The sequence below is a fragment of the Pituophis catenifer genome, unplaced genomic scaffold, assembly GCF_029215685.1.
Source record: "Pituophis catenifer annectens isolate HBS135680 unplaced genomic scaffold, rPitCat1.0.hap2 SCAF_1, whole genome shotgun sequence".
Taxonomy (NCBI): domain Eukaryota; kingdom Metazoa; phylum Chordata; class Lepidosauria; order Squamata; family Colubridae; genus Pituophis; species Pituophis catenifer.
In genome coordinates, this window is record NW_027256881.1 from 204,569,812 (window position 1) to 204,596,641 (window position 26,830).

Consider the following 26,830-nt stretch of genomic DNA (forward strand, 5'->3'; position numbering starts at 1 on the left):
ATGTGTAGAAAAAAAAATGATTTGCACAGCTTTTTCCAAACCATGTACAAATTTGTGTGCCACAATATGAGAATATGAATAAATTTCAAATACAAGTAATAGTGATGTTACAATATCTATTTCTTAGTTAACACATAGAAAGTAGAAAGAATAACAGCGTGTCACCTATGTGCTTGAAAGTTGTGCTTTCAAGTCATTCTGGATCCTGGTCACTGCCCTCTACTTTTCTTGGCAGCATTTTTCATAAGTGACTCAGCAGTTCTTTCTTCCTAGAGGTGTGTATGTTATTAGACCAAGCTTACCTAGCTGGCTTTGTGCTCAAGGCTGAACTAGAATTTCCCAGCTCCAGACACACACCCTTATAGATTATGATAGAGTAACCACTGATAACTGCAATCAATATCTTGCAATTATTTAAATCTTTATTTCTTTCTTTCTCTCTCTCTCTCTTTTCTCTTTCTCTTTCTTTCTTTCTTTCTTTCTCTTTCTCCCATCCATCCACTATTATAAAAGCAGAATTTTGAAAAAAGAAAGAAAAACATTCAGATCATTCCCTTATCATGTTTCTCCATTCTTTCTTTTCCTCTGGATGTATTCTGGACATTTAAAGTTTATTAATTTAAAAACTACTGTTTTATAAACTTAACAATAATTATAAACATATATATATATATACCTTGTGAATCCAAATAACCCCACAATATATTAATTCAACCTGTTTTGTAAACAGAAGAAAAAGACTTTAACCTTTCTTGATGGGCGGAGAGAAATTAATATAGCCTATTTTGAAGGGAGGCCGGAGCAGGTCAGCCACCAGTGCAAGCCACATATCTGCTGTCGCCCAAGGAAAAGACACAATCTCTCTGCCTCAGCTTATTTGCAGCATCAAGGTCTCATGATGCTCTTGCAGTGCAGACTAAGAGGGAACTCCTGGTGCTCCTACTCAGTCTGTATCGTAGTATCACCCGGCAACCATCACTATATTGCAGTTAAATTGAAGAGGTGTACCCGTGGAGGATTCCATGTGTATCCTGAGCCTAGAGGTTTATGGAGGTTGGCAACTAAATTTATTATTATTTAGTTTTAAAATGTATCGTCTATGTTTTATTGTATTTTATTACATTCCCCTCCCCGCCATATTTCCCAATTGCATTTTAATCTGATTCAGGATGCGCTCAGGAGCTTTTGCTACCTCCGTAACTAGATACTTTTCCAGTTCAGAAAATTGCAATAATGCCATGTGTATTTGTCAAATTAAAATTTGAAATGTTTTTTGAAGGGCAAATGAATTTCCACATGCAATAAGCTGCAGAACACCAGCAATAGATTTAATTAAATATTGTATTGTACTTTTGACTTCTTACTCAAAAAGATACAATCTTTTCAGAAAATGAGACTGCTAGTAGCAATTTTTAATTTTTGATTGGAAGCAATAGCTACACTATATGCAACAGAGCAGTATTTACTGCTGGAATTTTTCCATTTTTCTCTGCCCTACGTCCTGGGCACTCAGCATTGCTAGGGTCACTTGGTACCACATCAACCATCATCCACTATTTCCTACTCCAGATGATAACTTATGGAAACATACACATCAGCCTTGTTCAAACTGACTCATTCAAAGGGAAAATAAGAATGTTCCAGAGTTTAAACTATTATGTTTTGTACATGATTACTTGGTGGTTTAGTATTCTTTTATTTACACTAAAATACAAGCAAAACAAAAATGACCTCTTCACTTTTTATGCCATTTCTCTAATTCATAAACCTGTAGTTTGAGATAATTATTTGCAAATAAGATAGCCTTGCTTAATAGTCGCAAGAACGGGGAAACCTTTAAAATCATTCTCATAGTTCAGAATGCAAAGCACCTCTATTAATCTACTGACAACATTTATATATAACACTCAATAAACAAGATTCCAAATTACTCTCTTGGGATTTTTTGGCTAGGATCAGATGGCATGTTAATAAGAAATAAAGTAATTCTAATGCTGGCCTGTGACAGTAATAAAAACTGATTGATTAATAAAGTTATCCTGTTGCATATAAGAATGTGACCCATTTTAGTGGAGAATTTCTAAATAAATTGGACCAAAATAAATTATAACTTGGGTGAAGAGGTGGGAGAATGTTTTTCTGACAGAAAATATGAATTATGAATTGTTCTAGTCTATTTATGAACTATATATCTAACCACACCTATTTTGATGTTTTATTGGATACATGGGGTGTGTCAGAATATGAAAAGGCTTGTACCCATAGTTTTCTGAAGTTGTGAAAATTCAGACAAAAATTCTTATGTAGGAATAAAACAACTTTGTATGCTAGAAGACTTTTCTAATTTCTAATTATGATTTATCTATCCATCTCATTTTAGGAAACATTCGCACTTCTTGTACACTGCCAGAATTGGAGAGTATGGGCCATAGTGTAACTTGCTCAATTAATCTTTTGAACGCAGAAATCATTTAAAGTCAAACAGATAAGGAACACTGCTATTTCTCCTCTGAGAAGCTACCATGAAGAGATTCTTTTGCAACTGGAAGGAATTTGGTGTTACCTTTTGAAAATGTAACAACAACCATCAAAGAGGAAGATTAAGTGAGAACAAATCAAATGGGGAAAACAACAATAGTTACCTTGATGTCAAGGGACTAAGAAAAAAGAATAAGAAGCACAGAACTCTTTTTAATGAATACTATGTAGCTTTCTTGATCTCAAAACACATTTACTTTTTTTTAGTTCTCCAAGAGATATGATGAACTCCAACTTTATATTTTTCTCCCCTAAAAAAATTACAACGTATCAATTGTATCCAACTGAATTTATTCTAAAATAGGTTCCCCTTCTAACTCTACAGTTGTTTTTTTATAGGATGGATTCCTGTTCCTTCACAGACAAATGCATCATTTCATTTTAATACTGTTAATTAATACCCCAAATAGTACTGTAAATCAAATATGAAGCTGGCAGGAACACTAAAACCTACAAATATATTTGATGCTCTTAAAATAAATCTATATACAATAGTCCTCAACTTACAACCACAACTGGAACCAGAATTTCTGTTCCTAAACAAGGTCATTGTTAAGTGAGTCACACCCAACTTCACAACCAGTTTTGCCACAATTGTTAAGCAAATCACTTTAGTGAATGACACAGTCATTAAGTAAATCTGGCTTCTCATTAACTTTGCTTGTCAGAAACTGGCTGGGAAGGTTGTAAATGGTGATCACATGGATCCTAGGATGGTACATATACATGCAGGTATTGCCATGTGCCTGAATTTTGATATGTGGCTATGGGGATGCTGCAATGGTCATAAATGCAAAGACCAGTTGCAAGTCATTTTTTTCAGTGTGGTTGTAATTTTGAATGGGCACTAAATGAATAGTTGTTAAGGATTACTGTATTTATTTATTTCTTTATTTTATTTTTATTTTATTTTATTAAATTTCTATACCGCCCTTCTCCCGAAGGACTCAGGGCAATGAACAGCCGCAAGATAAAACACATAAATACAAAAATTTAAAATAAATTAAAAACGAATTAAATAATTTGGCTGAATTTAAAATACCCCATAATTTAAAACAAATTAAAATTTACATTTAAAAAGGGGAGAAGATTTAGGCCAGGCCAGCTTGATGAAATAAAAAAGTCTTAAGCACGCGACGGAAGGTGCGCAGATCCGGGGGAAGCTCGTTCCAGATCATAGGTGCCCCCACAGAGAAGGCTCTCCCCCTAGGGGCTGCCAGTCGACATTGTTTGGCCGACGGCACCCAGAGGAGCCCCTCTCTATGGGAGCGTACGGCCGGTGGGAGGCTATTGGTGGTAGCAGGCGGTCCCGTAGATAACCAGGTCCTAAGCCATGGAGCGCTTTAAAGGTGATAACCAGAACCTTGAAGCACACTCGGAAGACCACCGGGAGCCAGGGCAGCTCGCGTAGGAGAGGTGTTACATGGGAACTCCACGTTGCTCCCATAACCACCCGCGCGGCCGCACTCTGCGCCAGTTGGAACCTCCGAGTGCACCTCAAGGGGAGCCCCATGTAGAGAGCGTTACAATAGTCCAGACGAGAGGTAACGAGGGCATGAGTGACTGTGTGTAGAGTCCCGATCTAGAAAGGGACGCAACTGGCGGATCAGGCGAACCTGATGAAAAATCCTCCCGGTCACGGCCATCAAGTGCTCTTCTAAAGACAGCCGTGAATCCAGGAGGATGCCCAAGTTGCGAGCCCTTTCTGTGGGGGCCAATGATTCGCCCCCAATAGTCAGCGATGGCACCAGCTGACTATATCGGGACGTCGGAAACCACAGCCACTCAATCTTGGATGGGTTGAGCCTGAGCCTGTTTCTCCCCATCCAGATCCGTACGGCCTCCAGGCACCGGGACATCACTTCAAGGGCATCGTTGGGGTGGTCCGGAGTGGAGATGTAGTTCTGTACCTTTTTTTCAGCTTGTTTAATCAAGTCAAACAAAACACATTTTTCATTTTGTGTACACTCAACAATCAAGATAACATTACCAGAAAACATCCAAGTTTGTTATTATCCACTAATCCACTAGAGCGTATGATGATGACCTCATAAAACTTGAAAATGAGATTAAAAAAACAGTGAAACTAACCAAATATTTTATCCCAAATACGTGGCAAGTCAACAAAGTTCAAAACTACCCGAATGTGAAATCCCAATATATCTACTTTTTAGTTAAATCTATCTACAATCATTTGTTTAAATACCTGTTCTTTTACAGAAGCTAGAATAGTAGTGGCAGTAGCCTCTGTTTCCATGGCAGGATTTGCAGAAGATTCTTGGTTGGTCAGTTGCAGCCCATCGTCCAAAGGGATCTGTTCAGGAGCTGGCATATTGCCTGGTGGGGGGAAAACATTAGTTTGATATCTGATGTTTATGGATTCAATTGACATGCTACCTTTGCTGTGCTAAAAATATTCTCTAGCATTTCCCAAATCTAAATGAATATGATATGAAATTAAGCAATAAGAATTTCATATTTTTCCTCCTTGTAATAATGGCTAGGAAACAAGGGGAGTATGTAACCTGTGAGCACAGCTCATCTCATTTTGACCGCTAAAAAGTAATAGCATAGTATCTTGTTATTCTGATTGGAAAACATATGAAAGCTATAATATATCTCCTAAAATATGTCACAGCTTAAAAAATAAGGGGAAAAAACCAAAACTCCATCACCAGTCTTACCAGCTTGTATAATGCCGCCTTTGTCCACAAAAAATTGTCTGACTTACAAGAATGCAGTAGTCTATGAATATCTCTATTTTAAAACAGATTAAAGTATCTTTCATTACTCTGTAGCCCTAGATTTAAGGAATTAAAGTGTTCGCTGTATTTTGCTGGATAGTTACTATATGATAATTGGTATAATTTTCCCCAGATACACCTATATGTTAAAAACATCAAACCTTTCACCTTTCGATAATCTCAGGTACTGATAATGATTCAATTGTGTTTCCTGCTTCTTCTTCAAGAAGTCCTTGACTTATGATCAGAATGGACTCCCGAATTTCAATAATAAGGCAAGGCACCATGTAAACAGACTTGATTTTACAACCTTTTTTATGAAGATCGTAAAGCGAATCATTATAATTGTTAAGTGAGTCCATTTTTCTGAACATCATTTTTTTGTCAGAAATCATGAAAAAAACACCCTTGAGGTAGATAAATCTTCATATATAATTCCTTCAGGATGCTGTTACCTGTCTGCCTTAAAGCAAAAAGTCACAACTTCCATTATACGTATTTCATGCAAATGCATCAGCTTTTTCCTATTTCTTAAGATTCATATTAGCAAGAAATTAGAAATAGGAAGAGGAAAATATCAATGGCTGCCTTAGACTGGAATGACACCTCTATACTTGACTTATCAGATTTGGTTGACTGATCAATTTTCAATTGCTAGCAAGTGAAGTGCAAGATGAAAATCTCGTAATCATAGCTAATACTGATATGCCAAGTCCACATATCCTACTAGCTTATCTCTGGCTTAAAGAGACATTAAAATAAACTATTTCTACTTTAAAAGTCTTAATTTCCTGAAGGAGTTTCTTAGGTCAAGCAAAATACAAGCTCCTTGTTTCCTAGCTACTGGTATCAAGAGATTTTTCTGCTTCCAATTTTGGAAGCAAGTGGTGATTTACATGCCTGCAAGATACTTTTCACTATCTCTCCTTAACATACATAGCAAGCTACAAACCCTCCAAATTTCAGAACTCTGTTATAATTTCATTGGAAAAATATAGCAGAGATCAAGTACTTTTTCTGAACTTTCTGACTCTCTCAAAGTTACAGAGCTTCTATTTAGTCTAGATAAGATACACAATTTGTATTCACAGTATTTTTGCTATATAAATCTATTAGTTTAACAACAGTTAAGCTACCAGTATGTAGCTTTTAACAGGTAATTAGCTAATATTTTCAAAGAGCAATGGGTTCCCAAACTGACTTGAATGAGTTTAAGAATTAACACCATGAAGAACCAATAGGTTATGATTATCCGAAACAACTAATAAATCCGATTTTCAGAAATAACTCATATTATCTTGAATGTGAAATCTACTTCAAACTGGATGTTTGCTGTAATTCCCCCTTTTACAAAAGTTTTATTTCTTTTTTTAAATTTTTTTTTTATTAAGTACACATTAAAAACATTGGACACAGTGTGACCATTCTGGTTTTATCATATCCATACATATTTTTTTAACAATACAACAAATATAAATACTACCTATCATACATTAAAAAAAAGTTTTATTTCCAGTTAAATATTAAATCATTCAAATTTTTATTTTTATAAATTCATTCAACAGCTCCATCCAACTCTAACCTTTATGACTTCAGTGTTAGCAGTGGTGAAGGCTAAAGGACAAAAAAAAAAAAAAAAAAAAAAGAGCAACAAAAATAAACCACCCCTATCTTCCAACTGCCATGTCATCTGCCAGACTTAGGATGTAAATGCTGGGGTGCTGGTATACCTTAAGCAAATGTGATACTTAAGTATATGCTTGAATTAGATGGAGATTTCTTTTAAAACACTAATTATTATAGCAGTGATGGCTAACCTTTTCAGCACCAAGTGCCGAAAGTGCGTGTGTGCACACCCATAATGCAATGCTCGTGCGATCTCCCTGCAGGACCTACCCCCCGCAAATACACACACGACCCCTGCACATGCGTGTGCTCCCTGCCCCCGTGCATGCACGCACATCTCCTGCATGCGCCCTGCCCTCCACGCTTGCACGGCAGAGAACCAAAAACCAGCTTGCCGGAAGGAGGCATGCACACGAGTGGTGGAGCTGAGGTTGGGCAATGGCTCACCTGCCCGCAGAGCTGTGGCACGTGTGCCATAGGTTTGCCGTCATGGGTATAAAGTGAAATTGAAGGGCTGATTAGTTATTACAGTATTTCATTTTGTAAACTCTACTTTTATTATTATTTATTTATGTTATTATTTTATTAATAAAATAAGGGCTTTCCTATTTGAAATTCTTACAATTAGCCAGATTTTAATTACCTGGAACTTTGATATGAAACTTCAGTAACCTCTGTTCCCCAATGCAGAGGAATGGCAAAAACCATCTGGTAATCAGTCTCTATCTTTATACTACTAAAACTCTTATGACTGTTTATAACCTTCAAATGAGTGGGAGAGTGCATCAGAAGGCAACAATTTTGAATCAACATAGGAAAAATGGGCTAATTTACAGAATACGTGCAAAATCTAGGACCTATGACTTGCGTGGGATTGAAATTTGGCAAAGATGTGTCCACTTCAGCGCTGTTGTGTTGCTGTGATCACATGATTGCCATTTCTAACTCTCCCTTCCAGCTTCCTACAAGGAAGTCAGTAGGGAAACCAGCAAGAAGTTGGAAGTTGCTCCCATTCCCACTGGTTTTTTGCCCATTTGGACATTTTGTTTCTCTGTTTAGGTAAGGAAATATCTCTGAATTTATGACCCAATAGGTCATGAGTTGGCTACTTTCATTCTACTGTATGAAAAAGCAAATGAATTATCTGAGAGTAATTTCTCTGGCACTCCTCAGGCTCCTTTCTCAATGTTTAAAAAATGTTTCATAAAACATAAAAAACACCCTCCAACCTAACATAATTATTTTTAGGGATGTCAAGAATGGCCCTGCACAGGCTACAAAAACAATTTTTAGAAACCCAGAAGTCTTAAGTAGCCAGTGCTTTATTGTGAAGTATGCATTTTCCAGAAAATGAAAGCCATTGGATTAGCTCCATAAGATGCATTGGCATCTTAAGGAGCATGAGAACAGCCTCAACAGCTTGCTTTCTAGTAGATGGCTGCTTTGAAATTGATTTACATTTGCCATGATTGCCATTATAGAGATTCCAACAATACGCACCCTACATGCTCTTGATTTGGCCTTTGCTTAACATTCATTAATTTAAATTAAAAATTAATTCCATCAAAGACTGAGCTCTTTGTGAGTAGTGAGAATTTTTCTAGTTCAAAATATCTACTAGCAAAACATGGGCTAGGTAGAAATAAACATAATTAAAAATGAGTATTCCCTTTATGTTAAGGTTCTACAGATACTTAAGGCCATTCTGAAATCCTGACAGCTGTGCGCATTAGGATTGTCTTTTTCGAATCTCAGTCAGTTTTTATTGTTTCAACATACCCTTCTGATGCCTAAGTGTAAGCAGAGAAATATAGTGCAACCACCTTTTTATTTCAGTGGTTGACCACAAACAACACATTAAGTGCCCTTTGTTTACACACTTCTTTCCTACTATACAAAAAAAACTTTGTATGTTTTTGTAAAGAATATCCTCTTAAGGCAATAGCACTTATAGACCGCTTCACAGTACTTTACAGCCCACTCTAACCAGTTTACAGAGTCAGCATATTGCCCCCAACAATCTGGGTCCTCATTTTACCAACCTTGGAAGGATGGAAGGCTGAGTCAGCGTTGAGCTGGTCAGGATCAAACTGCTATTGCTGGCGGCCGCCTTTTTTGGCCCTGAGTTGAGGTGCAGCCACCATTTTGGAGACCCACAGTTAGCGACCGCCATTTTGGGACTTTATTTTGTTGACAGCCGCCATTTTCTGTCATCCACTGATAGCGGCCGCCATTTTGGACCACCAATTGTTTCGGCCGCCATTTTGTGTCATCTTCAGCCCTCCAGACTGCCTTTATTTAGGGCTTTATCATACCTGAGCCTGCCCTTGTGACTCTGTGTCTGCTGTGGTCAGTCTCCAGGCAATCATTGGACTACAGCCCCAGTGATTGACTTTTGTGTCCTTAAGCCTCGCTAGGGGATTGAGCGCCTAACTGCCACGTCATTGGTTTGGAATGGCTGACTCACCTCTTTCATCGGACCTTGAGCCAGAGACTAGTTGGCCTCCCAGGTCCAGCAAACGCCACAAGGCAGCATCAGGGCAGCAGTCTGATTTGGCCGGCTGCAAGCCCTACCAGACCAGGGCGACATCGGGGCAGGACAAAGACGCCTTGAGACATCACAGGGCCCTCGAACGTATTTGTGATAAGGCACAGAGGTCAGTGTCTCCGGCACCTGCTTCGGACACTTGCTATATACAGACTCATGCGCCCTCACCAGCTACCTCTACCTTGCCTCCACAGCCTCTCTCAGGTCCAGCTGCTGGCAATTTGGCTGGTTCTGGCCACCCCTTATCTCTCTCAAAGAGGGTATCCATGTCTATGCCAGATGTGTCAGGGGTGGGCCTGGCCACCCCCCCCGTCGTCACACCACACTTTACCGGAGGCGACTTTCACTCCAACGGCCACGGGGCTCCGCGCACAGGAGTCATTTGTACTTGGCTCAAACCTTGATTTGCAGTCCATACTCTCCTCCACCTTGTCTTCCATCCTGGCGGCCGGATTGCAGCAAGCAGCGCAGATCCGCTTCAGGCCTTGGCCGGACAGCAGGTAGCGTAGGAACAACTACAGCCTAGACCTATCCGGTCACCAGCACACAGGGAGGCTACCTCCCCCGCGGACTCAGACCACGGGGAGGAATGCCCGGAGGTTATTGAGTTCTCCGAAGATGAGGGTTTGATGCCTGACACCCAGTCCTTCACCGGACTATTCCGTCCTTCATTTTTTAAATATCTTCTCCATAAGGCCAGGCTGACAACCAACTTCGGCACAATGGGTGAAGCTTCTTCAGGGTCGCAAGCTGCTACTTGGACCCAGTTCTTATAAGGACAAGGACAAACGGAAGGTGTTCCCATCATCGTATCGTCAGTATGGCAATAGAACGGGTGCCCCCGGACCAACACCGGACCAGCTTTTATTCGGTCCTCTTCCTGGTCCCCAAGAACTCGGGGAGCTGGAGGAGGATACTAAATTTAAATACCTGAATCTGTCGTCCACTACCGCAGATTCAAAATGCATTCCCTCCGCTCTATCCTGGGGGGCGTGAGAGCGGGGGATCTGCTGCAGTCAGTGGACCTTCGCGAAGCTTATCTGAATGTCCCTGTTCACCCCATGCACAGGAAGTTCCTGATATTCGAATATGCAGGTCACCACTTCCAGTAACGTGCGATGCCCTTCGGGCTTTCGTCTGCGCCCCGCACGTTTACAAAACTGGTGTCGGTGGTAGCAGCCACGCTCCAGTCACTCCCGGTGAGAGTTCTATGTTACCTGGACGACATCTTGATCCTCTCGTCGTCGCAGGAACAAGCGACAAGGGACTTGGACCTGATCTTGAGTGTCTTCCAGAATCACGGCTTCTCAATAAATTTCGAGAAAAGTCATCTGATTCCATCCACGCATCTTTTACACCTGGGAGCGGCAATAGACTCGGTCAGGGGCCAGGTGTTCCTGTCTCCAGACCGGGTCCAGAGCATTGTCGAACTGATTCATCAGGTTCTTGCCCAGAAAAAAGTTCCACTGCTGCTCCTCTCCCGTCTTCTGGGGATGATGGTGTCTTGCTTCGATATCGTTCCCTGGGCACGCAGACACTCTCGAACTCTTCAGTGGTTTCTGCTCCCTTTCCAACGTGCGGACCGTTCCAGCTCGAGACAAGCGGTGTACCTCCCACCACAGGTCCGGATCTCTCTCCGTTGGTGGACATCCCTGTCTCTCCTCAAAGGTTGCGACTTTCTGGAGCTGGACAGACTGACTCTAACCTCCGATGCCAGTCTTCAGGACTGGGGGGCGCACCTTCTCAACTTTGTAGCGCAGGGTCGTTGGAGTCCGAGCAAAGAAACAGCATAAATCTTCTTGAGCTGCGAGCGATCAGGCTAGCTCTCGTCCACTTCAGTCAGGCGGTGGAGGGCCGTCACATCTTGGTCCTCACGGACAATGTTTCCGCCAAGGCGCACGTGAACCGGGAAGGGGACATGAAGTCTCGGGAGTTGATGTTCGAGGTGGAGAGGCTGTTCTCCTGGGCGGAACATCATCTCTGGTTGATACGGGTGGACAACATCCAAACCAACTGGCTCAGCCGGAAGCAGATTGACCCGGCGGAGTGGCAGCTCTATCCGCTGTTTCAGGAGCTCACGACACGCTTCGGGATGCCGGAGATCGATCTGTTCGCGTCTTCAGCAAATGCTCAGCAGCCTCGATTCGTGTCCCGGTACCAGGACCTGTTAGCGCTGGATCATGACGCCCTAAGATGCCCTTGGCCCGAGGGCTTCCTGTATGCGTTTCCGCCGATTCCGCTGATACCTCGGGGCATTCGGAAACTGCTTATAGAGAAAGCCATCCTGCTTCTGGTGGCTCCCAACTGGCCTCGGCGGCCGTGGTATGCAGACCTTGTGGCTCTTTCTGTTGCCAGTCCCTGGGTGATCCCTCCTCATCGGATCGCTCTGTGCCAGGGGGCTATATTTCATCCAGAGCCTCAGTGGCTATGGTTGGCCGTCTGGCATTTGAGCGGGTCATCCTAAAGAAGAACTTGTCGGATGGTGTGGTTGGGACGATTCAAGCTGCCAGACGTCCTTCCACCTCTCGCATCTACGAGGCTTTGTGAAAAGTTTTCTGCGACTGGTGTTCCCGTCACCATGTGGATCCCACTTCTGCTACAGTTAGTGACGTTCTTGAATTTCTCCAAGCAGGTTTTGACAAGGGCCTGGCTCCTTCCACATTACATCGCCAAACAGCAGCCTTGTCCACAGTGGTCACATGTGCTCCCTTCCACTCTCTTTCCCAGCATCCGCTCATCAAGGGTTTCTTACATGGCGCCTCGAACTTGCGCCCTCCTACGGTGCATCACTATCCGTCCTGGGACCTACCCCTGGTATTTCAGGTGCTGACATCTCCCCCTTTCGAACCGTTGGGGTCGGTTCTGCTGAAACTTTTGTCGTTTAAAGTAATCTTCCTCCTGGCTATAACCTCCGCCAGGAGGGTGTCAGAACTCGCAGCTCTATCTGTCAGACAGTATTGTATTTTTTGTGATAGCACGGTCATATTACGTCTGGACCCTTCTTTCATACCCAAGGTGAACTCCTGGTTTCACCAGCCCCAGGAGCTCATCTTGCTGGATTTTTGCCCCTCGCCTCATGACCACAGGGAGCAGCGTTGGCACACGCTTGACGTTCGTCGTGCTCTTCGTCATTACATTCGTAGGACTGCCGAGTTTCGCAGGACTGAGGCTCTCCTAGTTTCATTCCATCCGGCCTCTATGGGCCAGAAGGTCTCGGCCTCCACTGTGGGGCATTGGATTAAGGCCTGTAACCTCCACTGTGGGGCGTTGGATTAAAGCCTGTATCTCTATGGCGTATGAATTGAGCGCTAAGCCACTACTGGGCAGGATTTTGCCACATTCTACCCGTAGCGCGGCCACCTCGGCGGCCTGGGCGACGCAAGCTTCAGTGGCGGACATTTGACGAGCAGCGACCTGGTCGTCGGTTACACCATTCATTCGACACTACAAGATTGATACTTATGCTTCGGCAGAGGCTTCCTTTGGTCGCCGGGTATTGCAGTGTGTGCATGTGGATGGGGCATCTGAGGGCAGTCAGCCTCCTGCCCTAGGGGTTTGAGCTTGGGTATATACGTTGGCTTACCTGAACGTCCATTTTCTGAGTGCGGAGACCACAATCCTTCCCCGCCCTGTTTGTGACTTTTGATTATGGCTGCCTGGTCTTCTTTCTCTTCCACCGGTGTTGGACATGTTGACTTGCCTTGCTGTTACCTTTTGGCTTTTCTGTTATGCAGCCTTACCGCGCCTTCGTGAAAGACTGGAGGTTTATGGGATGGTAGGCGTGGTCAAGGAGGAAGAATTTGAATATTTTATCCAGCTCCTGTTGGAATATGAGGAACAACCCAGCTATGGATTGTGGTCGCAGCACTCAGAAAAAAGGGACGTTCAGGTAAGCCAATGTCCGTTTCCCATTGTCTTCATCTGCAATGTTTCTCAATTTCCCAGCCCAGCCTGCTACTCTGGTATTTTCTCATCTATAAACTAACCCATCCTGAACTTGCCTAGCTTCCAAGCCCAGGCAAGGTTGCCTAAGAGCTACCTCCTTCTGAAACCTAGATAGATTGGTAATGAGAGAAGATATTCTTCAAATAGTCATATCCTAAGCTCTTTAGAACGTTAAGGACTATTGCCAAGACCAAATCTTGTACTGTATCCAATAAGCAAGGTAACCAGTGCAGATTTCTCTGTACGGACATGATGTGATACTTGTATCTTGCACCAGTGAACAACTGAGATTTGTATCATTTGTGATTTCTGGACACCTAACAAGACCTTGATTATAATAATCAAGATAGATGTAGCCGAGGCACAGGGAACTGATTGATAGACTGCAATATCGGATGCAATTGTGCAAACACACTTCTTGCTAAAACTGTGAATCAGTGTCAGCATGCAGTCTCAAGCTACAAACCTGCTCTTTCAGGGAATCAAAACCCCCAATAGGCTGAACATAAATCCTCATGCTCTGTTCTCTATTCCCCAACAGCACCTCAGCCGTCTTTGTATTTAACTTTAACTTATTCTCTTCTATCCAGCCCATAAACAAATTTATTTGACAATATTTGAGAATACCAGACAATTCATTAGAATTTAATAGTTGGGGCTGATGCCCCCCCCCAATGATCTGCTCGAGCAACTCTGTGTAAATATTGAACATCACAAAAAGACATTTTTTTCCAGACTGAAAACTTTAGAACACCGTTAAGCTACAATGAGCTAGAGAGAAACCATTTTAATTATAATTGCCAGAGATTAGTCAAAATGCACAATGGGAAACACAAAACACAATGAAATGGGTAACACAAAATAACATAAATGATATAATAGATTTGACATAGTTAAAAAAAAGAAATTTCTGACTACCCACCCAAAAAACTGAGAAAAGCTTGACTGTGTCCAAGTACATGACATGGGCTTTCTTTCCTTACAATAATCACCCTGAGCACGATGCCCTTCATCCCCCAAAAAGAACATTTGTGTTCCTTGCAATCATCAAAAGGTTAAAAGATCCCTGTAAAATTGTGCAAGGAGACAATTTTGCATCATTTTGATTTTTTTAAGTGTCATATTCCACCCACTCAATCAATCAATTAGAAATAGTTTTCTACACTTATCCTCCTTTATTGGAGTAAAAATCTTTTTGTGATGTTGGAAAGTAATTTTGCTTCAACTATGTAGATCAGATAGTGTATATTCAATAACATCAAATACATTATTGCTTTGATACTAGTTTTATATATTTATTTTATGCTCTCATAATTTGCTTTTGCCATTGTAGATGTTATTTCTTGTTTACATAGTGAAACTATAATAATTAAAGAAGATAGATGCTTAAAACACTCTGCCAGACTTAATCCTAGTAAGTGTGTATAGAATTACAGCCTAAAGTTGTTTAATGATATACCATATTTTTTTTCTTCATGCTATGTTTCACGCTTCAAAGTTTAAAGTATTCATAAGCAACCCCCTTTTTTAAAAAAAAGAATCAAGGCACATACATAAAAGAAGAGCTATATAAAGCATTCAAAACAAGTGCTTACCAAAGTAAGTTACTTTAAGTTAAGGACCACTCCTTGAAGCATTAGAGTAAGGTTGCTTTGAAAGTTTCTGCATATATCTGTGCACAAGAGCTGTGGTGGTGCAGTAGTTAGAATGCAGTATTGCAGGCTAATTCTGCCCACAGTCAGGCGTTTGATTCTCACGGGCTCAAGGTTGACTCAGCCTTCCATCCTTCCGAGGTGGGTAAAATGAGGATCCAGATTGTTGGGGGAAATATGCTGACTCTGTAAACCACTTAGAGAGGGCTGTAAAGCACTGTGAAGCGGTATATAAGTCTAAGTGCTATTGCTATATGCATCTCTTGGATTTTACTGGCAATTCAACAATATCAATTCATGCATACACAACACATGCAGACTCTCCGGGGCAACTTTGGAAGCAGCTGTTCAAACTTTCTAAAAGATACAACTGCTTTTATGCTTTGAGGAGAAGGAGCATTGCTGGCAGTAACACACTGCAGTCCTTTGAGGTAGGCCAGGTCAGAAAAGAGACCCAACAAGAAATATTACAGTTCTATGTTCTATGAGCTTTAACAACAAATTTGAAACACTGACAGCAGCCCAAAGACAGTCCATGTGGGGTAACTTAACGTCTGCCATGCTTTCTTATGGTCCTGGGCTAAACGCTTGTTTTGCTAATGGCCTGAGCTCACATTCTGTTAACAGTTTCTGCATACTTTTACTAACGTCATCTCTGTGCACCTCTACCCTTACTTTGTAAAGAACCTCTTTCGAATATTTTACACAGTCCCAATTCATAATCCATCCTGCCAAATTTAACTTTAAAAAGTAAATAATACATTACCATAAGCTCTGGTTAATGGCAATGAAACCATCCGGATACTTCTACTTTGAATGAAAAAAAAGCATCAGCATTACAAGAAGTGGTTTCATCTGGGATGTACATATTAAAATATTTTATATTCATACTTAGATGAGTATTTTACCACTGTACCATTACTACAGTGTGTTCTATATATAGGCTTAGCAACCAATTAAAATATGCACTGACATATATCTATTTATCTGTAGTTTTAATGATGGCACTATTTCACTCAATGTATAGTGAAACTAGGTAGGTCTGGAAGATAACGAAATGAAAGAAAGCAAATTTCAGAGTGAAAATCCTAATAACTAAATAAATAAACTAAATGAATGTGCTTTATCACTTGCCTGTAGGTATCACAACTCTGAGCAGCTGCATTAACAAAACATAGAAAAGCTCTGATAACTCGAACCAGTTTGGTGTGATGGTTAAGGCAAGAAAGCAAGAAATTTTTTCTACTCCTGCCTCAGGCATGAAAACCAGCTGGATGATTTTGGGCTAGTCAATCTCTCTCATCCCAATTAACCTCACAGGTGTGTTGTTGTGAAAAAAATAGAAGGAAGGAGCATTAGGTGTGTTCACCACTTTGATGATGATGATTATTTATAAAAATAAAGGTAGGGTAAAAATAAATATATTTATAATTTAAAAAATAAATTTTATGTGTGTTTGTGTAGTAATGTTATGTAAAAATCCATACATTCTGAAAAGGAAAATTTATAGAACTGTATTAGCCCAAATTCATATTATGTGAAATTCAAGTCTTAGGCAAAAAGCAAATACATGCATTCATATGCCATTAACTCAAAGATGATCAAATAGCCCAACCTGCCTCATAAGGTTGTTGTGGCAGAATTATTAGGCATGTTATATGTATGTTATGACTATAACCATGTTGCTTGTATTTTTACGATTTATATTATTCTGTTTGTTTCCTAGTATGATTTGATTGCTTATTAATAACCTATGACTATCACTAAGTGTTGTATCTCATGATTCTTGATGAATGTATTTTTTTCTTTTTATATATACTGAGAGCATATGCACCAAAGACAAATTCCTTGTGTGTCCAATCACACTTGGCCAATAAAGAATTCTATTCTACTGTGTTTCCCCGAAAATAAGACCCTGTCTTATATTCTTTTGAACCACGAAATAAGTGCTTAGCCTTATTTTCAGGGAGGTCTTATTATTTTGGGGCGCGTGGAGCAAGATGGGGCTCCTCTTGCCATTTTATCTTTTTTCCAGCTTTGCGTTTAAATATTTTCGGGGAGGGCTGCTTTTCAGGGGGGGAGGCTTATTTGAGCCCATGCGCTCAAAAGCCCGATTGGGCTTATTATCAAGGGATGTCTTATTTTCGGGGAAAAAGGAGTCTGTTCTGTTTGTTGTCTTAAGTTGACTAACGCATATATACATGAGTGGAATAAAAAAAATCTACCAACATCATCACTGCCTATGGGTTTAGATGCTGAAAATCCACTTTACATAAGAATTCAGGTGGAAGTACATTGGTAATTATATTTATAGTAGTTCATTTCTCTACTGCCCTTCCTAAAAAAGTAATTGATATTAAATGATTTAAATATGCTAAAGCAAAATAAGCAATAAACTTATATTAGAATAATTTAACTATATTGTACCCCCTGCCTGCAATTGGCATTCCCCTCACCCCCATTTCTATTACAGCGCACACACACCCTCCCATACCAGCACTCCATAGCCCTCAACCACCCACAGGCCTACTTGCAAACTGCCTGGGATTTGTGACTTTCTGCTGATTTCCCCACTGACTTTGTTTGAAGCTGCAGGAAGTTGCAAGTTGTGGTCATGCATAGTAGATCCTCACTTAATGACTACCAATCCTCACTTAATGACAGCAACAGGGAATGCTGGAATTGCTGTTGCTAATTGATGTACTCACATGACATTATGCTTTATGATCCCATTGCTTAGCAATGGAAATTGCAGTCTCAACTACACTGTGGTTCAACAAGGACTACCTGTAGTGAGACCACATTCAGAGACTTGACTTAAATCAGATAATATCAGGCCCAAAACCGAAGAAAAGCATGGGGAGGTTCTTCCAAGTAGATGGTTTTTTTTTTACTGTTCCACACCTACAGATAAAATCTGGCCACATTAAGGCACTCTGCTATCTACATCAAGCATATATACAGAGAAAAATTAAGGTGGGGCTGTCTTCCCCCCTTTTCCTCTCAAACCATCTGAACTGAGCTACCTCTTATTCTTCTGGAATGCACCGCCTCCCTCCTGGGAATCTAGACTACTACATTCCATCACATCTAATAAGCTATTTGGGGCTATAAAAACAGAAATCAGACTTCTGAGCAAAATTCCTGATTAGGAACAGGAATGCTATAATCTCTGAATAACCTCAATAATCAAACTCAAAGTTGCAGATGGGGCTCACTGAAATGGGGCGTTGGTCCTATCTCAGATGCATCTTCTCATTGGGTGGAGACAGCAGCCAGGCATGGGTTACACTCGTCTGTTCAGATTGAAGGACTGAGTCTGTCATAGTTGTTAAGTCCTGCCCCTGTTGCTAGGGGCTTTCAGCTTTTGGTAAAGACAAAGACACAGACTTGACGTGTGGGAGAAAAAAACACAATGATTAGCCATAAAGACCAGACTGACAAAGGATGGGGCTGGCTGCTGTCTCCACCCAATGAGAAGGTGCGTCTCAAGTAGGACCAACGCCCCTTCTCCATTGTGGGTGGAGACAGCAGCCAGGCATGGGACATACCAAAGTTCACTGTCCCTAGGTACGGGCGGGCCCAGTCTGGTCCGAAGACTCCCTTCCAGTATGAACCCTTTGTAGCACTCTCCGTCCAAATGCAGCCTCAGTGGAGGTGAACTTGTCCAACTTGTAGTGCTGAATAAAGGGGGAAGGGGAAGTCCAAGTCACAGCCCTGCAGATCTCCAGCAAAGACGCCTGCATGGCCCAAGCAGTCAACGTAGCTGCACTGTGGGTAAAATGCGCCATCAGGTTAGCGGGTCTGGGTAAGGAACGAAGTTCATATGCCTTAGCAATCGTCTGCCGGATCCACCGTCCGATGGTCGAGGAAATCACCCTACCACCACTAAAGAGACTGGGAGAAACGACACAAAGACACTGTCTTGTGGAAGTCAGCAGTCCTCTTGAGGTATACCTGGAGAGCCCTCCGGACGTCCAATGTATGCCAACGTCGTTCTAGGGGGTGGGCAGGGTGAGGGCAGAAGTTGGGAAGAATGAGTTCCTGCATTTGATGAAATGGCATATTGATCTTCGGGACAAAGGTAGGATCAAGATGAAAGACCACTCGATCAGCGTGAACGCACAGAGGTCACTTCGCATAGAAAGTGCTGCAATCTCTGAAATCCGTCTCGTGGAAGTAATTGCCACCAAAAAGGCGACCTTACATAATAAAAGTCGGAGGCTGGTCGTCCATAAGGGCTCGTATGGGGCACCCGTAAGAACCAGAGACAGGTCCCAGGTGGGATACCTGTGTACCACAGGGGGACATAAGTTAATAGCTCCCCACAGGAATCTATGTAAGAGGGTGTTGGGATAAGGAGGTAAGAGACCCACAAGTCAGGACCATTGAGATAGCCGCCACCTGCCTCCGAAGCGTATTGAGTGAAAGTCCCCTGTCGAGCCCATCCTGGAGAAATACCAGGACATGGACAATTGAGGCCTGAAGGGCAGAAACCCCCCTAAGGTCACACCAATCAAAAAATGACCGCCAAGTGGCCGAATAAATGCGTTCTGTGGACGGCCTCCGCTTGGATGGTCCCGATAACCCTGGAGGGGATGTTGTCCCTACTCAGAGCGCACCGCTCAAGTGCCAAGAGGTCAGTTGGAGTCACTGAGGATCTGGGTGGACCACTTCCCCCTGGCTGAGCGAGGCCATGCCCTGAGGATCCTCCAGGGTGGGGCCACCAACAAAGTCTTGAGGTCTGCAAACCATGACCTCCTTGGCCAATAAGGCACCAGAAGAACAACCTCTGTCTGCTCCTGTAAAATCTTGCGTATGACCCTCGGGATGAAGGGTATCGGCAGAAAGATATATAGAAGGCCTGGTGGCCACTGGGATCGAAGAGCATCCACTGTTTCCGCCTGAGGTGTTGGGAATCGCGAGTAAAAACACGGAAGCTGGGCATTCACTTGGGTGGCGAACAAGCCGACCTCCAGGGTGCCAAACCGGGCCGTTAGGTCCCTGAAAAGCGTTGGATGCAGGTGCCACTCCGAGCGGTCGATATCCTGTCGACTCAGCCAGTCCGCCTGCACATTGGACAGCCTGGAGATGTGCTCTGCCTTCAAGGAGCAAAGGTGACGCTCCGCCGAGAGTCCCAATCTCTTGGCCTCCAACATAAGGGACTTGGACCTGGTGCCCCCCTGGCAGTTTATGTGTGCTTTTGCAGCAACATTGTCCATGAGCACTAGCACATGGGTGCCGGAAAGAAGGCACTGAAAAGCCTGGAGGGCCAGAAATACTGCCTGCAACTCCACCTGCCCTGCGCTACCTGCGGCTGACAATGTGCTCCCCAGCTAAACAGGCTGGCGTCTGTTGTTAACGGTCTTTTTCCTCAAGCCCTTTTCAAGTCCAGGGGAAGACCTTCATCCTCTGACAGGTCTGGTTCACGAGGCTCAACCTCCGCAAGAGATGATGGGTGGCTCACATGGGAGCCAGGGAATCTGGAGCCCCAGTAGAAAGGGAGTCCTCGTGATAATCCCCATCCGGGGAGACCTCACAGAAGCTTCCCTGCTTGGAGGCAGGAATCGAGCTGACAGTGACTGTTGGACAGCAGCAGCAATAATGTGCTGGATTTGTTCAGGTGACAAAAAACTGCAAGTCTGGTCTTGAAGCGGTCTAGCTCCCATGGGAGCCTGGACAGAAGTAACAGAAGAAAGTGCCGGGCCCAAATTGGGTGTAGGAGCCACATCTGGGACCACTAGCGAGGCTGGGGCTGTGGCTGTCCCCTACAGATTAGAGCAGTGGTCCCCAACCCCCGGTCCGCGGACCGGTGCCGGGCCGTGGAGTACCTGGCACCGGGCCGTGCAGCGGCCGGGGGACATGAACGCTGCAGCGCAAAGGCTCCTGGGCCGTGCGCAATGGGCCGTGCGCAAAAGCTCCTGGGCCGTGCCCCCACCCCTGCGCACGCTCAGCGGGCCGCGGCGATAAAAAGGTTGGGGACCACTGGATTAGAGGGTTGAATGGCTACTAGGCAGAGGGTTGAGAGACACCTGGTCTGGCAGCACCGCTGAAGTTCCTGCTCTGGTGGCCTCCATAGTAGAACAACAACCCCCGTCTGTGGGAGCAGCAGACAAGGGCAGATGACCGCTAGCCTTGTCACAAATCTTCTTTAGAACCTTATCCCGGCGTTTTTCAGCTCTAGAGAAGCAGAAGAATACTTGCTGGTTTTGTGGTGAGGACGAGAGTCCTTGCCGCCTAAGGCCTTGCTCAAAGGGTTACAGCCCTGAGTGGCCTTGGGAGCAGGATCCACTGGGCAGGGAATCAACTGCTCATTAACCCCGGCCTTCCGGCCACGTTTGGATTTGGATAAGGCCTTTGGCATGACTAATCAGTCCAGTAAGAAGTGCAGGCCAAGAACTGATGTAGAAATTAGAAAGCACAAGGCCACAAAGACCGCTGGTGAAACAAGCCTGTTTAATAACTCCACACTGCACAAAATGGCTGTGCAAGGGTATCCGCACTCAAGGTACAGCAAACAAAACGGGTGCTGTTTGAATTGAGTCCAGAGGTGACGTAGCCGCATTCGCCAAGGTTGAAAAAAACGGCACTAGACCGGCAGACCAGTGGAGCAGTCAAAGGGTTAATTCCCCTCAGGGATAGGACAGGCGATTTCAATTAGAAAGGCACAGACCGAAGCCTGGAGGCCAGCTGATAAGCGCAATTCAAGCACTGTGTAAAGTAGTTTTGGCAGCAACAAAATGGCAGCTGGCCCAGGAAGGTTGTAATCGGGAGCGCAAAGTTCCTCACAATGGCCGCTCAGTGCAGGCACTAAAACCCAGGAGCGTGAAGCTCCTAAAGCCGCTGCCCCGAAAACTGGGAAGAACGCTGAAGGCGGTGACTCCTATGAAAGCAGGCTGGCCAAGAACCGGAGCACGAAGCTCCGTTCTGTCGATAACAGACCCAGCGGCTGCTGTCAGTTAGAAATTCGAAAAGTCACTCGAGCAACACCGAGGGGAGCGTGAAGCTCTGCTTGTTTAAACAAAGTGCCCGAAACAAACAACAGCACTCCAAAGACCGCACAATCAATTATCAGGGAACGCAAAGCTCCGCACGAGCTGGTAGTTACTGGGAGTGCGAAACTCCACTAGAGAAAAAGCCTAGCCCCCCCCGGGAGCGCAAAGCTCCATGCCACTCCAGAGTGGCTGCCTGCTCAGCAGAGGGGCCAGAGAAAGGAAAGTCAATCCACAAAACAGGTCAGCCCTGAAACTCACAAGCAGAAGAATAATACACAGTCCAAATTGCTAATGAGAAGAATCCAGAAGTAGAGACACAGTCCCACACATCTGTCCAGACTGATGGACTGAGTCAAAAGCTGGAAGCCCTAGCAACAGGGGCAGGATTTAACAACTATGACAGACTCAGTCCTTCAATCTGAACAGACAAGTGTAACCCATGCCTGGCTGCTGTCTCCACCCACAATGGAGAATTCCGTTACTTAGAAAGATGTCTGCGCAGAAAGAACTGCAGCAGCTCCTTCTCAACTCAGCCCATTACAATAAGAATGAAAAAGCTTTGCTTGGATTCCTATTAATTTGGTAGGCAGAAAGTTGGATATTTTGAGGTTAGTGGGTGCTGCAGTTGTTCCAATAATGGTGGCTGGACCTTGGACTAGCAATGATAAAGGGGCATCCTGTTGTGGCACACTTTGTCCTCCCTGCAGCATTAGTTAGTTCATCGTCTGGGTTAACTGGTCCACTTGGGTTGCAACTTCATTTTAGTGCTGGAGCAAGGTATTGGCAGCTTGATCAATGATTAACAGGGTAGCAACAAGATCACTAATCACTGTCTACTCCAGGCCTCTTGCTATTGCATTAGGATAGAATGTGGGCAGATTGTGCTATTATGCTTAAGCCTGACAGGGGTGTATATTTGGCCCTACAGTTTCCCAAACTGTCTGGAATTTGCTTATGCAGTTGTAGACTTATAAAAACAAAAACTGACTTAGCTAGACAAGAATGAAGCTAACTGCAAGATAAGGTCTGGCTACCACTATATGCAGTAACCAAAGGACATGAAACTATGTGTACTTGTGCATTTACATTTACATATACACCAATTACTGTTCAGGATTTGAATTTTTGTATACTTGGTCATTTTCTACAAGTTCACAGAAGACAGCTGAGATCTGTTGACATCATTAGTCTGTGAATTACTAGTCCCTGCTACTTCAGCTTAATTCCAAACAAGGCTAGAGGTTACCAGCTGATGCACTGCTACTTTGAGGTTGTATGGCAAATGTGTTACATCAGCAAGAGTTATTAAAATGCTCTTCTAGACATAGCCTCAATAGGATGAGACCATAATTCAAGAGCAGTTTCAAAATATATTTTTTTATATCTGTAGCCACATATAGAAAAGATGACTCCATCCTATTTTCAAAAGCATCAGCTCTGATAACCAGCAACTCTTTCTTGTTTGGATTCAATTGCAATTTATCACTTTTTTCTGGCCTTTTGGAAGGCATTGATTGATTGGATTTTTAAAAGTTGCCCAATTTAAACTAAAACAATTGACATAAAATGATCAAATACCCCTATACACAGATAAGAGCAACCTAAAGGACTCTACCATCCAAATAAATTTTCCCCAAAGAGATTTTTTAAATAAGGCAAGGGGAATGATGCCATTATTTAAAAATAATGAGGAAAAAGTACAGGTAGTCTTCAGGTTACGATGGCAAAGACGACAAGATTTTTTTTGTTGTTAAGCGATTCAGTTGTAAAAGTGAAATGTTACATGACTGCATTATTTAGTGACAACAGTCCCAGCAATCCGTTGCCCCCATAACCTCAGGACTGAACAGGTTGTCACACAAAAATCTCACATGATGACATAGGAAGAGGTGGGAGTCCCTGGCGAGGAAGAGCTGCAGATCAGAAATATGGGCAGCTGATGGTGCCATGGGCAGGTGTTATAGAGCTCAGGCAGATATGTGGATGCTTCAGGTGGGTGAAAAAATGTCAGGAGACAGAGGGGCTTGAGAATTCCGGCCTGCTTCCCTATTGATTTCGCTTATGGGAAGAAACCAGCAGGGAAAGTCACAAACATTGCAAGCAGTGTAACTGCAAGCTACTTTCCAAGCACCTGAATTGCACTCGCATGTCTGCGGGGATGCTGCCACTCAGCCACAGCATCCTGGACCCATGTTAAGTCCTTTTGTTTAGCATCATTGTATCTTTGAATAATCACTGAATGAGCAGTTGTAACTTGAGGACTACCTGTAGCCATGATGGAGAACCTATGGCACTCATGCTGGAAGTGGCACGCAGAGCCATCTCTACGGGCACGTGAGCCATCGCCCGTTGCTCTTCTGGGTTCTGGTGCATGGGCCAGCTGGTTTTTCATGCATGTGGGAGAGCTGGAAACCAGATCAGGTGCCTGATGCGCATGTGTGTGCCAGGTGGTTGCTCTTCCCGTTTCTGGTGTGTGCATGCGCACTGGCCACATGGTCTTCCGGTTTCTGGGGCACATGTGTGCGCGAAGACCAGGTGGCCAGGCGCATGCCAGAAGCAGGAAGAGCAGCCGCCCAGCACATCATGCGCATCAGAAACTGGAAGATCAGGTGGCCGGTGCGCATGCAAATGCCGGAAAACGGAAGAGCAGCCATCCGGTGGCTCTTCCAGTTTACAGCACACGCACGCAAGCGATCCCGTTTCAGCACTCAGTGCCGAAAAGATTTGCCAACACTGACCTATAGAATTGGGTATGACTAGAATATTGGTAATACTCAGAACCCAAAAAAAATGTGTTATTAAGCCTAGTGATTTAGACAATACTGGAGCCCTAAAACTTTCAAAATAAGCTTCTGTTACTAAGCACCACCACTTACAATTCAATGATGCCATTTCCCAAATCTCTCATGCAATCCAAAAGATTACCATGGTCAACTGCACTGAAATCCACTGAAATTCCATACAATCAAAATACTCATACTTTTCTGACAGGTGAAGAACAGCTAACAGGCCAACCAAAGGCCATTTCAATCCAATAGATTATTCTAACACCAGTTTGAAAAGGGTTTAGTCAATCTGTTTCCTTCACGACTTCTGACTGCCCACCATTTTCTCTACATATGTTTCTAATCACTGAGATTTGAAAAATGGACTACAATAATCCATCAATGAGGAATCTAAGATAGGCTTCTTAAAAAGAGTTCAAACCATTAAACAAAATAGCAATCTGGTCTCCCTCAGAGAGGCCTTAATGATGAACTGGCCAATTCCAATACCTCTCTATATGATGAATCAGCTTCACTGGGCAGGGATCCAAAGAACAGCTAACAGGCCATACCAAGCCAAGCAGCTTTTCAATATTCTCAGCCTTAATCAGGGAAGTGATCTATTCATCACAGTGGCAACTATATAGGACTCCCAGTCACAGAACAACCTGAGTGAAGCAGCAATTCAGTATGTGTCACACAGAGGTTGTTGTTTCCATTTTTAATTCAAATATGGAAACAGCTGTCAGACTGCACCAGGTATCCCCTCAAAAAGAACATTAAAATAATACACCATCAAAAATCTGAGTAATTCCAATATCAATTCTGCATGTGGTTCTGTTAGTTGTTTTAAAAACTTCATTCGGTCATAGAGTGAGCAATACGCTAATTAAATCCTGTGTCTCCATATACACATTTGATATAAATCAGTTGTCTAACAGAATCTTGACAAGATAGAATAGAATAGAATAGAATAGAATAGAAGAGAAGAGAAGAGAAGAGAAGAGAAGAGAAGAGAAGAGAATAGAATAGAATAGAATAGAATAGAATAGAATAGAATAGAATAGAATAGAATAGAATAGAATAGAATAGAATAGAATTCTTTATTGGCCAAATGTGATTGGACACACAAGGAATTTGTCTTGGTGCATACACTCTCGGTGTACATAAAAGAAAAGATACATTCGTCAAGAATCATAAGGTACAACACTTAATGGTAGTCATAGGGAAACAGTCAATATAAATCTTAAGGATACCAGCAACAAGGTTACAGTCATAGTCATAAGTGGAATTATTTGCTTAGCAGAGCGACGACGTTCAGAAAAAAACTGTTCTTGTATCTAATTGTTCTGGTGTGCAGTGCTCTATAGCGTCGTTTTGAGGGTAGGAGTTGAAACAGTTTATGTCCAGGATGCGAGGGGTCTATAAATATTTTCACAGCCCTCTTTTTAATTCTTGCAGTATACAGGTCCTCAATGGATGGCAGGTTGGCAGCAATTGTTTTTTCTGCAGTTCTAATTATCCTCTGAAGTCTGTGTCTGTCTTGTTGGGTTGCAGAAACAAACCAGACAGTTATAGAGGTGCAGATGTCAGACTCAATAATTTCTCTTTAGAACTGTATCAACAGCAGTTTGAGCTTTCTGAGTTGGCGCAGAAAGAACATTCTTTGTTGTGCTTTTTTGATGACGTTTTTGATGTTGGTCCATTTTAGGTTGTAAGATATGGTAGAACCTAGAAATGTGAAGGTCTCTACTGTTGATACTGTGTTGTCTAGTATTGTAAGAGGTGGTAGTATGGGAGGTTTTCTCCTAAAGTCCACCACCATTTCTAGTTTTGAGTATGTTCAGTTCCAGATTGTTCTGATTGCACGAGGTTAGTTGTTCAACCTCCAGTCTGTATAGATTCATCATTGTCTCGAATGAGACTGATCATTGTTGTGTCATCTGCAAACTTCAGTAGTTTAACAGATGGATCATTTGAGATGCAGTCATTGGTATATAGAGAGAAGCGGAGAGAG

The 26,830-nt window shown here is 43.0% G+C and overlaps 1 protein-coding gene across 2 annotated transcripts in view; it reads right to left on the reverse strand.

Annotated features, from left to right (window-relative positions):
* Positions 1-26,830, reverse strand: part of PKP4 (plakophilin 4) — a 165,008-nt gene that overhangs the window by 105,817 nt on the left and 32,361 nt on the right. For both annotated transcript variants that reach the window (XM_070941223.1, XM_070941138.1), the window contains exon 2: positions 4,745-4,875. In XM_070941223.1, the coding sequence (XP_070797324.1) occupies positions 4,745-4,870 (126 nt within the window). In that variant the 5' untranslated portion in view covers positions 4,871-4,875. The remainder of the gene's footprint in view (positions 1-4,744; positions 4,876-26,830) is intronic.